The sequence below is a fragment of the Panthera uncia genome (assembly GCF_023721935.1).
Source record: "Panthera uncia isolate 11264 chromosome B2 unlocalized genomic scaffold, Puncia_PCG_1.0 HiC_scaffold_24, whole genome shotgun sequence".
Taxonomy (NCBI): Eukaryota; Metazoa; Chordata; class Mammalia; order Carnivora; family Felidae; genus Panthera; species Panthera uncia.
In genome coordinates this window covers 36,007,662-36,021,396 of record NW_026057580.1, presented here as the reverse complement: position 1 = coordinate 36,021,396, position 13,735 = coordinate 36,007,662, and the positions used below count along the sequence as shown (strand labels likewise).

At 39.1% G+C, this 13,735-nt stretch overlaps 1 protein-coding gene across 1 annotated transcript in view; it reads right to left on the bottom strand.

Annotated features, from left to right (window-relative positions):
* The window catches only part of KCNQ5 (potassium voltage-gated channel subfamily Q member 5), a 513,231-nt gene that overhangs the window by 165,995 nt on the left and 333,501 nt on the right, over positions 1 to 13,735 (bottom strand). Inside the window, exon 2 of the mRNA XM_049652865.1 lies at positions 10,481 to 10,571. Coding sequence (XP_049508822.1) covers positions 10,481 to 10,571 — 91 coding nt within the window. The remainder of the gene's footprint in view (positions 1 to 10,480; positions 10,572 to 13,735) is intronic.

Below are 13,735 nucleotides of genomic sequence, written 5' to 3'. Positions count from 1 at the left end.
AGTTAACACAGAGTAGTCTTGGCTTCAGGAGTAGAACCCAGTGATTCATCTCTTGCATATAACACCCAGTGCTCATCCTGAAGAGTGGATATGGGCAGTATTGTACTTTTTCAGCTTTGCTGCATTGAGCTAGGCTGGTATGCTTTACGCTCAGCTGCTGTTATTTGGGAAAAATCATCTTTAGCTTCCATGTTACGTTGACATTGTTACCCTATTTACAATTGCATATGAGGTGATTTGCATTATGGAAACAGAATAGACTGCATACGCATAATAGTCAAAATTCTCCACCTGACTTAACTAGAAAAATAACCTTAAAGAACCATCGCAGACAAGGATGGGGACTGTATGAGTATCTCAGTGTACAGCTGGTGTGTGATGTGTGCCAGACTTCTGGCTCACAGCATACCTGGTAGGTGCTCAGTGAATATTTGATGAGTGAATAAATGAATGAATGAATCAGCAAGCAGCACAAGATAAAGCAAAGAAAAAAAATATCCTTCTGTCTGTAGAGGTGACTCAAGGAAATGTATGTCCTCACAACCTCTGCCCTCAGACGTAGCTGGGTGCTTCTCATCTCTGACCCCCAGCTTAGACTCTCCAACTCTATGAACAGACAACCTCCCCAACCTGGTTATACAATCCACTTTGCGTCAGTTGGCCCTTGCCATGCTGAACATGCAGTTTGTAGAGAATTGCATCAGAGCAGAAGAGAACCAGAAGGAGACTGAAGAAGGAGCCTGCTGGAAAGAAGATGGGTCAGCCAAGTAGGACAGAAAACTGTCCAGATTTACACGGATGGTTCTCCAGTCATTATTAGCATGAAGTCAAAGAGTCAGGGAGGCTCACCACCCGTACACTTCTACATAACACCTCCAATTATATTGAGATTTCTCTTTATTTTTTTTTAATTTTTAAAAACATTTATTTATTTATTTATTTATTTATTTATTCATTTATTTGAGAGAGAGAGCGTGAGTAGGGGAGAGGGGCAGAGGGAGAGAGAGAAAGAGAATACCAAGCAGGTTCTATGCTGTCAGCACAGAGCCCGTCATGGGGCTTGATCCTACGACCTTGGAATCATGACCTGAACTGAAATCAAGAGTTGCATGTTTCACTGACTGAGCCACCCAAGCGCCCCTCTTTCTTTTAAGATTGCTTTTGACATTAAGTCATCCTTGATTTCACCTGATTTAAAAAATAACGTTCATGGGGTGCCTGGGTAACTCAGTTGGTGAGCTACTGACTTTGGCTCAGGTCATGATCTCGCAGTTTGTGAGTTCGAACCCCACGTTGGGCTCTGTGCTGACAGCTCAGAGCCTGGGGCCTGCTTCGGATTCTGTGTCTCTCTCTCTCTCTCTCTGCTCCTCCCCTACTTGTGCTCTGTCTTTCTGTCTCTCAAAAACACATAAATATTAAAAATTAAAAAGATAATAAAAAAACGTTCAAGAGAGTGACTGGTGGGGAGGGTGAGAGAGTGGGTCCTCTCTGGCACTTGCACTTCGGGGAGGGGGTGTTTCCTCACGTTCTCCACTCCTGACCTCGCCCAAAGGTGGTCTGGGTCTGGGGTTTGCACTTCTTTGTGAAGGTTATTCTTCTGTGTTCTTTCGGGAGGAGGGCTTTCCAGGTTTTCCCATGGTGCTGCGATCTTGCAGCACTGAATCTCCCTCAATTAGTCTGCGGGCAAGCCAAGGCTGGAGGGCTTGTCACCCTCACAGTCTCTTTCCTGTTCTCCATTTTCCAGTAATGTTCTGTGGATTCATTGTGATTTATAGCCCCAGAGGAAGCCAGGTCTGCAGCATTTTCATTGAATCCAGCCTGTAATGGTGTTTGTCAAGCTGCCATTTACAGCTTGGAAATTTTTTCTCTAATCTACTTTGCAGAAGTGTGATGTGTCTTCTCACCTTAACTGTGACCCCTGATGTTTGCCTGTGTGGGAAAGGGGACCCACCCCATTGCTTCCAGCTTTTGGTTTTGTACGGCACTAACCCAATATTCAATACAGGAGTACGATTCGTAGTAATCTATATTGAAAATAGTTTTTGATAATCTTATTTGTTACTTTTATGAGAAACAGATGGGAAAGGTATATTCTCTCATGTGCTTATGTCTCAAAGTGGTAATTAAAAAAATGTCAAATTAACCCATTTTTATTTCATCTCCTAATTTCGCCATTTATTCTTTGCAAACCCATGATTTCCAGGCTTTTAATTTGCTCTAGACTCAGTCAGAGGTTGTAGATGAGAATATACTTTATGATATCCTTCCAGGGCGGGATAATGTCTTATTTGTATTTGAGACTCCAGTCCCTGGCACAGACTGGAGTATAGGAAACTTTTAATATATATTTGAGTTAAAACTGCAGTGAATTAATTAGTCAGGATCCAGGGAAATATCTGGAAATCTACAGAGAGAAGATAGCATCTGAAATGAGGCAGGAAACAAACAATTTGGAGCTATGTAGTATGCGAGGGGCAGAATATCTCACTTCTGAGAAGAGCCCTCCCCAGACTCTCTGTGAGGCACCGACCAATGATTCGGAATTTACAGTTTTGATTTAACCTCTAAACCATCTATATTGCTCTAGTTCATCTCCTCTCCTCAGTTCACAGTGCCTCTGTTTTGTTGAGGGCTCCATCATGCTTCGTATGAATGACTTCAATTGCTTCCTAAATGGCTTCAATCCTACTCCCGTGCTTTCTAAGGTCAGGTATTGCATCTTGTTTTAATTTTGGTGCTGTATCTACGATACTGTGAAACTTCAATATTGATGTTGTGCAATTAAACAACTGGCCCTCTTCTTTCATAGAATATTTATTGATAATTTGTACCAGGTACCACCATATTAAGGGGTGTTGCTGAATTGGCTTTGGAGCCTCTTTTCAGGAAATTTTTAGTCCAACTGGTGCCTCATTTTCCCCCACTCATCCCCAGCTTAGTCTCCTTCAGCTGTTGTTGGGCTTCTTGCCTTTCCTTGGCTCAGTAGGTATGCTCCTGCCCAAGGCTCTTATTCTTGAAGTTCCATCTGCCTGGAATGTTCTTTCCTCTAATCTCTGCATGGCTTTTTGCTTCACCTTCATTTAAGTCTCTGCTATAATGCAACCCTTTCCGGTGGACTTCTCTAAATATACTATCCATTCCTCTTTCTTGCTTTCCTTTCATTTATAACACTTAATATATCAATTTGACAATTTGTTTACTGTAGATCTTCCCCATAAAAATGTGCATTCCATGAGGACAGAGATTTTGCCTATTTTATTCATTGCCATGTCCTTAACACCCAACAGAATGCCTTGCTTGTATGGATGCTGCATAATTATTGTTAAATAAATGAATAAGGGAGGAGATACAATGTCAAGTAACCCATGCCAAAGGAAATTAGAAGGAAAACACAGTTTATTCCAGGAAGAGCAAGTAACTAAGTTTGACCCAGGTTTCAAATGGTGGACATTACTTAAGCCTGGAAGGGTAGTAAGGGAAGAGTGTTCTTCCTTCCATTGCCAACCATCTTGGACTCTGTTATTTTCTAGGAGCCCTCTGGTGTTCATCATATCACCTTGCTTCTCTCTTTCTCAGCTGAATATACTTTTGTGGAGCTCAGGACATCAGCATTGGCGTGAACCTAATGGAGTGTGGTTCATTCACAGTTCTAAGGATGTCTGCCGGTTTGCTCCTCAAGTCTGGAAACAGAGTTTCTCAGGGTGGCTCTGTGATAGATTGGCCACTTGGTCAGGCACTGATACTCACATCAGAAATATGTAAAGTTCTTGCTTTCCTGACTGCAGATGGGGACGTGGTCTTTTTCAGGCACAATTTCATTATCTTTAACTCGAACAAGCCTTTCCTCTGGTATCTGAAATACTTTTCACAGGATAACTTACTATATTATTATCCCTCAGTTAAGATTCAGCGTAGGTGTTAAACTACTCCTGCTCTTTCTTTTCAGTCATCAGCAGATTGATGAGGATTGTCAGTCTCCATGAATCATTTGAAAGTTTATTTGCATTTTTCTTGATGAAAGACAAGCAAAGGAAAATAATTGCAGTTTTCAATGTTCATTGGGGTATTCTGAGAGCTTTCTGCAGTAAATTACAGAGATGTGATAAACATAAAGAAGGATCACTCATTCCTCATATCTGACTGCTTAATATCTCATACTCTGTCACTTCCATTACAAACATACGATTTAATATCCTCAAATGGATTCTTATCCTTATCCTTTGTTATCTTCTCTTATAATGTTTAATGCCAGAACTTTAAATGTAGAGACTTAATGTAATCTTCTACATCAAACCCATATAATTTTATGCACAAACGTTTCTACTTTGCAAGGACTAGTACATGTGTTTGTGGCTGATGTTCCACGCTCCTAATACTGATAGATGGGAAGTGGCCACACCTCTAATTCTTCAATGCCATGTTAGATGATGGATGCTTATATAGCAATTAAAAAAACCCCACATGCACCCCTATTAGAAAAAGAAAACAGACATGCAACACAGATTAATTATGTAGTTATTAGCTTTTTAAGGGGACTGTTCACTTTACAAAAGAATTCACTACAGATTTTCTTTAAATAGTAAGCTCCACTAGTGCATTTAGTATATAATTAGATCTGTCGAAATCGGATTCGTACACATTCAGGAACTGATTCATTGTGCAAAGAAACAGCAAACCCATGTTTGCTTCACTACATGAAGCAAAACCAGCAAAACTAGCAAATCTGCATATGCTCTGTTTAGAAGGTGCCAAACACCCAGATGTTTGGGAAAACCTGAATATTTGACCATGTGTTTGAGTACTTGACCAGATGCTTCGCACAATCCATTTGTGGTTTGGAGTCTTTCTAACACAGCAGGAGGGTAGAGAAGCAAATATACTAAGACATTCACTAGCTTCCTTAAAATGATAATGGCATTCTTTTGATTGCTTGTGGTTGGGCAGTTTTAGAAATGACCACCTTCAGAGAAAATTCTACATATAATACACATCACTTTCATTAAGTGGAGAGATCATCTATTTTCAATGGGTTGAACAACCTGCATTTAAAGCCCTAGAATGACTACTCTAAAACTAATCTGGAAGGCCAGAAGTTATCCAGTGGAGAGGAACTGCACTCCAAACAGCAATGTTCTTAAGAAGGTGGGATACAAAATGCTAAAATATATGACCTCAGGCTAAGGAAATCAAGACAAACCAAAACAAAACTTTCCACAATAGTTTAACCTGGAAAGAGAAGAGTTTCCTTTAACAGCACTACGATAACCTGAGTAATGTGAGCTGGGACTAGAAAATACAACTTTATACTTGACTATTTACCCCACAGATCAGGCTTTTGCTTGTTTACAAAGCAGTATTTAGAATTCTTGATACAAAGAACTTATAGTGGTCCAAACTGATATACCCATTTATGATAACTTAGTAAGTACACTTTCTATGAAAAAAAACCTAACTTTTTCCAAGTAAAAGGATTGTAGGCATCACTTGACATATATATATATATAGAGAGAGAGAGCCCAAAAGAAGCCTTACACCTTTGTGAGCAGCACAAATGCACTTTGGTAGTACCTGTCAGTCTTGACTAAGAGGCAGGAGAATATGAGGTTGCTGGCTACTGAGAAGACAGCCCAGGCTTTTCATCAGCCAGGCCTAAGATGGCATCTTGGCTCTGTCTTAGACCCAGTGCATGATCTTGCACAGTGTAATTAGCCATTTGGTAAATGAGAGGACTACTACTTAAATTGAACGTTTTTATGGTTTGTTTTTGTTTTAATAAGAAATCAACGAGTCGGATAAATGAAAGGTACTTAAAAAACGCTAGCTAGCTCCCCTTCAGTTTTGAAGAATCTTTTACAAGACATAGGAAATTAACACCAGCTTTGAACTGCCTTCGGTATGTAGGTACACAGTTTTGTATTATAGTCTTGAGTTCATACATGTTATCCGCAGAGTGAGGGCAGAGCAAGCCATTCTGGCAGATCTAGTTATCCGTGCCTCACGCTGCACCCAGCAGATGCAGATACTGAGGGAAGAACTTACGAAGCCGTGAGCATTTTCATCAGATGCATTTATCAAAGAACTACAACAATAAAAATCTGTTTCATTAGTCACCAAAAGTAAGTGGTTGTTATGAACACAGGCCTCATGGTGAATGTGTGCCATGGAGTCACTTTTAGTTAGATGAACACATTTGTATAGAAAGCTGTCATAGAAAAAAAGAAAGCTGCCATAATTAGCCATGTTTGTGGTGAGAAAATTCTAGCAAAGATCCTTGTTTTGTATTAGAAAAGTGTGGTATTTTCTCAAGTGTAGCAATTTCAAATATTCCACTGTTCACTATCCTTATTAGGCTTCACTAATATGGAAGAACCAGTGGTTACAATATTTGCCAACTTTCTCTGTGCTGAGCCCTGTTCTCAGCACTTGAATTTAAGTCATCCTCACAACAACTTTATGAAGTAGGCTGTATTATTATCCACTTTTAACAGATGAGCAAACTAAGGCACAGAGAAGTGGTTTCCCAAAGGCACACATATAAAGAGTGGTAGAAGCAGAATTTGAACTCATTGTACCCAGCTCCAGAGTCTACACCACATTGTTAGGGCTGTGTGCCATGTTTCTGTGGAGAGCCATAAGGGAACCTGGTGCATAGTATGAAACCTCAGTCCACACAACTGGGAAGAATAAAAGAGCAAATTCACACAGCATTTGTGTGTATCCATTTGGCTGGTAACCAAGGCCAGTAAGTCACAAGTTTATAAGTAGCATTGGGAGTGCAATTCTAGATGAGAATGATGAGGCCTCTTCCCTTGGGATGGGAGATGGAGAGCCAAAGACTCTGTGAGAGCAAGACCAAGTCCAAAGACTGGTTCCCTCAAACACAGGTGGAAAGCATGAATGTCACAGAGGGGCTTGGCAAGTTTGTCCAGGAGCCAGCTGGCCTGTCATGTGCTCCGTCAGAAGTGTGGGTGCTTGTTACTTGCACAGAAATGGAATTACAGTTAGAATATGGGAACATCTTTTAAAGTGTTAAAAAAAAACCCACACGGGACAGAGCTATGAAAAAATATACAACCGTGATGTATGATTTATATAGAGTTGTTCTAAACTTATTTCTCTGGTGCTTTATTTGTGGGCAAAAGTATACAAAAGTGACTTTATTATAAATTTTTGCAAACATTTTAAAAGCCATTCATATGACTATTTGGGTGGCAATTCTTTAGATATGTTTTATCTTGGGAACTAAAAACATTGCTAGTCAGAGTTGTGTTCTATGAATTCTGTTTGATTAGATGTTCAGAGGATAGACAGACTTTCAAATCAGATTAACTGTCTCAAACATACATATTAAAAGGATAAATGAGATTCCCTAAAGCATTAAGAAGGTATCTGTTGGCTTTTTCCAATATTTTACAACCAACTGAACTTTTATGATAACCTAGATTAATCGTGAAAAAGAATTAAAACATGCATGCTTTTTCATTTTATTAATTAATACAAAAATAAAAACAAAGCTTATACTTGAATTATTTTTTTTTCTACATGATGTGTGTGTGTGTGTGTGTGTGTGTGTGTATTTTAGCATTCACTCAGCTAACTCAGGAGAGCATGAAACCTTTAAATAAAACATATTTCTTGGAGAAATGTTGATGCAGAAGAATAACATCGGGGAAACCTTAGACCTGCAACACAGTCTGCATATTTCTAGGTAGGTTTTAAGAGTGTGCTTTGGTTTAAAACATACACCTTGACCATTTATCCCTATAGTGCAACAATAGGAGAATAAGCAAGCACTCTCCCTAGGGAAGTAGAGCAGCCTTTCTGAGAACATGTATCTGCAGCAATTACTGCATTGCTGAAAACAAATGGGACTGGTTTCTGCTTTGCTAAATCCGAAGGCATTCAAGACTGAGGGAGGAAAGAAGACATACAAATGGCCAGCAGGTACTCATTTGAAAAGGTGCTCAGTATCAATAATCATCAGTGAAATGCAAATCAAAGCCACAGTGAGATACCACCTCACACCTATTAGAATGGCTATTATAAAAAGAGACAAGAAAGGATGTGGAGAATAGAGAACTGTTGGTGGGAATGCAATCTGGTGCAGCCACTATGGAAAACAGTATGGAGGCTCTTCAAAAAATTAAAAATAGAACTGCCATATGATCCAGCAGTCTCACTTCTGGGTATATATCTGAAGAAAATACACACACACACACACACACACACACACACACACACAGAGGAATATTATTCAACCTTGAAAAGAAGGAAATCTCACCATTTGTGACATGAATGGACCCTGAGGGCCTTATGCCAAGTGAAATAAGTCAGAGAAATATAAATACTGTATGGTCTCACTTATATGTAGAATCTAAAAAACAAAAAACCCCTCAACTCATAGAAACAGAGAAGACTGGTGGTTGAGGCAGGGAAGGTGAAAGTGGTCCAAGGGCACAGACTTCCAGTTATAAGATAAGTAAGTTTTGAGGATCTAATGTACAGCATGGTGACTACAGTTAACAACAGTGTAGTGTATACTTGAAAACTGCTGAGAGTAGATCTTAGAAGTTCGCATCACAGGCACACACAAAATGGTAACGATGTGAGATTATGCAGTGTTAACTAATTTCATTGTGGCAATCATTTTGCAATATATATGTGTATAAAATCAAGTGGCATACCTTAAGCTTACACAATGTTATATGTCAATTATATCTCAATAAAGGTGGCACAAAGAAAACAACTGAGGAATATGTGACAACATCTACATTCTTATCTACTCAAATGCACCCTAGTTACTAAACTCTCATGAATTTGTTCACTGCTCAGAAAGTTTTAAAAATCAAGGTAAAAATCAGCTTTGGGATTTTTAGGAATATGTTTCTTTGGACTATTTAGAAACTCATTAGCAAAGGCTGAATTTATGTTTCGGAGATTTGAACGATGTAAACCTAACATTTTGAATCCTTGACCTGATTGTGAAAAATTCCTTTTTATGGGATTCTTAATGCTTGATTCATTCATTCATAATCATTGGTCATGCAGTAGACCAAGTTTTTCATGTTTCTGAGTCTAAAAATCAGATGTACTTTTTCAATCTAAAATTCCTATTTGTAATTCTGTATATGAACTTAAAGGCCAGCTGTGCCTTAGACCTTGGACTCAGATCATTTGTTGTTATCAAAGGGGTGCATAAGGCTAAAAGCCCACTTGCTACCCAAATGGAAACCTTATAAGTGAAGCAAATTCCCAGTGTGCTTTTTGGTCTGTTTTCTATGTTTGGTTTTGAAATAGCATCCTCAACATTAACAATATACCGCTGAGCACAATTTGTATGGAAACAAATTGGGATAGATTGGTTCCAGGCTCAACAATGATTTCTCCCTGATGTAGGACGGAGACTTGATGAAGTCTTGGTAACTTTAAGCACAAACTGGCCAACTGAAAGCATAGGTAGCAAGAACAGCTGCCCTCCAGTCAGTTTATATGAGTTGAGATCTTTCAGTCTTCATCTTCAAGGTAAGGATAATTTTCTTATATTAAATGTTCATTGCTGTACATAACCCATATCTGTTTATTAGGGCACATAAAAGGCAGCTTACCCCATACCCTCTTTTTCTTTCCTTCTATGTAGTCCACAAGGTTTTATAGAAGTGAGTTGTTCCAACTTATAGTTCATTGAGACAGTTCTGAGACTGTCAAGTCTGATATTTTTTGGACTAAGTGACTGGATCAAAATGGATGTAAATGAACAAAACTTTCAATCAGATGCAATTTGAGTATACAGTGATACAGTTTAGTTGTAATAGAAAGTAAAAGAGCTTAAAAGGCCCAGAATAATTCAGACTAAAATATCTTGGGGTCTTTTTCCATTTTAAAATGAATTGAGCAATTCTGTATGGTTGAGGATTGACAGCATAATGGAAACAGAGCTAACTGCAGAATTTCTTACCAGGTGACTTGTGTTAGCAGCAAAACTCAGAATGTAGTCTGTTGGTCGAAAAGAGCATGAAGGAGCCTTCTGTTTTCTTATGAGGTGCTATATTCTCCTAGTTCTTGGCTAATTACACTTACCTACTGCCACATTGCAGTTACTAGAAAATGCTCTCTACCTTTTAATTTTTAGCAATGTAATGAGAGACCTCATGGATATTTTTATTCTTCTTATAATTTGCTTATTGTAATAAATAAACATAAGTAAAACTGCTTCCAAGTCCTGCCTTCTGGTTTTGATGTAACTGCAACATAAGATATTGCTATGTAATAGTAATGCTGAATATCTGTATATATTCCTGAGGACTGGCTAAAAGGTAAAATGGTAGGCCAATATTTCAGTGATCTTTGAAAGTTTTATACTTCACAGTAACTCTTTTTTTTCTAGATGGAACTTTGTGGTGGGATAAAATGCATAGCATAAATATTATACACAGTTCTTATATAAACTTTATACACATTTTTGCTCATATGTATCACTTACCAGAATCAAGAGGCAACTTGAGGCCAATTTTGTGTGCTCAGGGATGGTGGAAAACACTGACAAAATCAAGCAACCAAAGACAAGGAGAAAACTGTAAAACAACAACAAAAAAAGAGAGAAATCTGATAAGAAACTTGCCTTATCATGACAGACTTCATTTCTTTTCTATAGTTTAAAGCACCAGACCCATTTGAAATGGCACTAATTAAATAATAAAAACCTTGGAAGGGACTAGCCGTTTTGAATGTCAAAATATAATATGATGTATGGTGCACATAGAGTTCCTTTACAACTTTGTTGATGAAGAGAATTGTGTGTGTGTGTGTGTGTGTGTGTGTGTGTGTGTGTGTTGCATGCTGTATTTAAATGTCTGCAACTAAGAATGTGTGAATTTCCCATAAACCCTTTCCCAAGTGGGGATCCTGAGAAAGGCCCCAGTGTGTTCTTGCCATCCTACCCCAGGAGTACATGCTGCAGCTGATCTCCTTTCAAAGAGGCAGAATCCACCTCACATGTGGCATCGTTGGTGACCCATCAAGTGTTCTAAGCCACTACTAAGCCACTGGTTCATTTTCACAGTCTAATTTTGTTTATGGATATTTGTCATTCCTTTATAATATTCATAAGAACAGTAAGGGAAGGGAATGATTTTTTCTGCTACCCATATATTTTCTATTTCCTTACAAACTGCTAAAGAAATGACTCCTCAGCTCTGTCTATTCATACGGCAGTCATAGGGTGCAGAAGTGAGAAGCAGCATTTTCTACCAATCAATCTACAGACATTTTCATTCTTAAAATTGTGGTACTCTCAAGATCCAGAGGGGGAGCTGAGTTCCCAAGGAAAATGTTTAATAAAAAGAGAAGGCTCTGTTTTTTTTTTTTTTTAAAGTTTATTTATTTATTTTGAGAGAGACAGAGCCCGCATGAGTGGGGGAGGGGCAGAGAGAGAACGGAGACAGAGAATCCCAAGCAGGCTGTGTGCTGGGCTCAAACTCCTGACAAACCATGAGATCATGACCTGAACTGAAACCAAGAGTTAGACGCTTAACCAACTGAGTCACCCAGGCACCCCGGAGAAGCCTCTGTTCCAAAGTTGAAGTTACTTATCCTGAAATGCAAGATTGAAAACAATAACAACAACGAAACACCAATCCCTGAGCTACTTGCTCTAGGACATACTTTTTACTTTTACCTATCTCTGGGAAGCGCATAGAGTAATCTCCCCTAAAATACCAGTTTCCACATTATTTTTTTTAATGTTTATTTATTTTGAGATAGAGACAGAGAGAGCATGAGTCCGGGAGAGGCAGAGAGAGAGAGAGAGGGAGAGAGAATCCCAAGTAGGCTCCTCACTGACAGCATGGGGCCCGATGTGGGGCTCAATCTCATGAACCATGAGATCATGACCTGAGCTGAAATCAAGAGCTTAACTTCCCAGTCGCTCCAGTTTCCACATTCTTTTGTATGGCAGTGGAGTTCGTCCACGTCTCCTTTCGGCTTGCCCTGACAAGTCGTCCAAGTCTTTCTATAGCATTTGACTGGGAACTCCCAAGGACCTATAGCCAGGGATTGGTAAATTGTGGCCTAGGGAACAAATTTGGCTCTTGAAGTCTGTTTTTTGTAAATAAAGTTTTATTGTCACATAGCTACATTCATTTGCTTATGTATTGTCTACAGTGGCTTTCACGCTACAGCTACAGAGCTAAGTAGCTGTGGCAGAGACAGTATGGCACATGAGACTAACATATGGACTCTCTGACCCTTTAGAGGAAAAGTTTGTGGACCTTTCACTGATACCATGTATTCTTTATTTCTTTATACCTATCCCAAAACAGAATCAGTTGAGGCTCATAACTGCCTATGTTCTGTATGCTGGTAACAATGACTAACACTCATAGAGGGTTTCCTATATGCTGGATATGGTGCTAAGCCACTTTCACATGTGTTACCCATGTTATCCTCACAAATAGAAATATCACTATTCCTATTTTACAGATATGAAAACTGAGAATTAAGAACATTTTTTAACTCATCCAAGACTGTGTAGCAGAAAGAGGGTTCCAACATTGTTTGTCTTTGAGCTGCCGCAGAGTGTTGCTGAATAAGTGTGGATAGATAAGAATGGCAGTAACATTCTTGGTTCTGCAAGACTTTTGGGGATACCTCTATATCTCTTCAAACTGAGAGGGAAGGAGTTACCATTTCAAATAGATGAGTCTCGAAGGAGGAGTCTACTAGTGAAAAAAAACCTAGTATACTTTGTTAATAACAACTCACCATACTTTTCACTCCTGTATCTAACAATTCAGGATACTTTGAATTACACCTTAAATTGGCCTTCATGAAATGGAAATTGTAAGCCATAAATGAAATTCCAGTGCACCTACAAACCTCCAAGCTACTAATGAGAAAACGAAATTCAGTGATCACTAAGATAGTTGGGAGGATGATACAACATCAAATAAAGACAGTGATAGATGTTTCCCCTCTTGTGAGTGGCTGTTATCTAGGCATGCTCTCTGAATCCAGGCTGACCAGAAACCATTAGAAAAAGCAAGCAGGGCATTATTTAATCACTAAGGTATCTTCTTCCTTCAAGAGCATCCCAATGGTAGCTTCATGAAGCTCTCTGTGTTTGTGTTCAAAACAGATCTATACCATGAGTCCTTTGCTAGTTCCTTCTTCGATAATATTTGGGTGCTGTTTAAACTTTTTCCTTCATGTCACTACTTTGCTCCTTTTCTTTCTTGAGCCAATCTTTTTTTTTAAGTTTATTTGAGTGAGAGAGAGAGAGTGTGAGAGAGAGAGAGAGAGAGAGAGAGAGCGGGGGTAGGTAAAGAGAGAGAGTGAGCATGCAGGGGAGAGGGAGAGAGAGAGAGAGAGTGGGAGAGAGAAAGAGAGAGAGAGGGAGAGAATCCCAAGTTCTATGCTATTAGTGCAGAGTCCGATGTGGGACTTGAACTCACAAACCGTGAGATCATGACCTGTGCCGAAACTAGGAGTCAAAACACCTAACCAACTGAGCCACCCAGGTGCCCCTTTCTTGAGCCAATCTTACACTCCTTTCTAACAAGCATAGTTTCCTAACTAGAATTTTGTTATTTTTATAGGAGCCATCTGAAGACCGCAAGCCAAAGACCTTCACTGCTCAGGCTGCCCAAAGGGCTATCGATAGACAAATACATTCATTAATTCATTAATTCCTCCTTCCCTCAACCATTCATCCATTTAGTCAACCAGAAAATATTAAGTA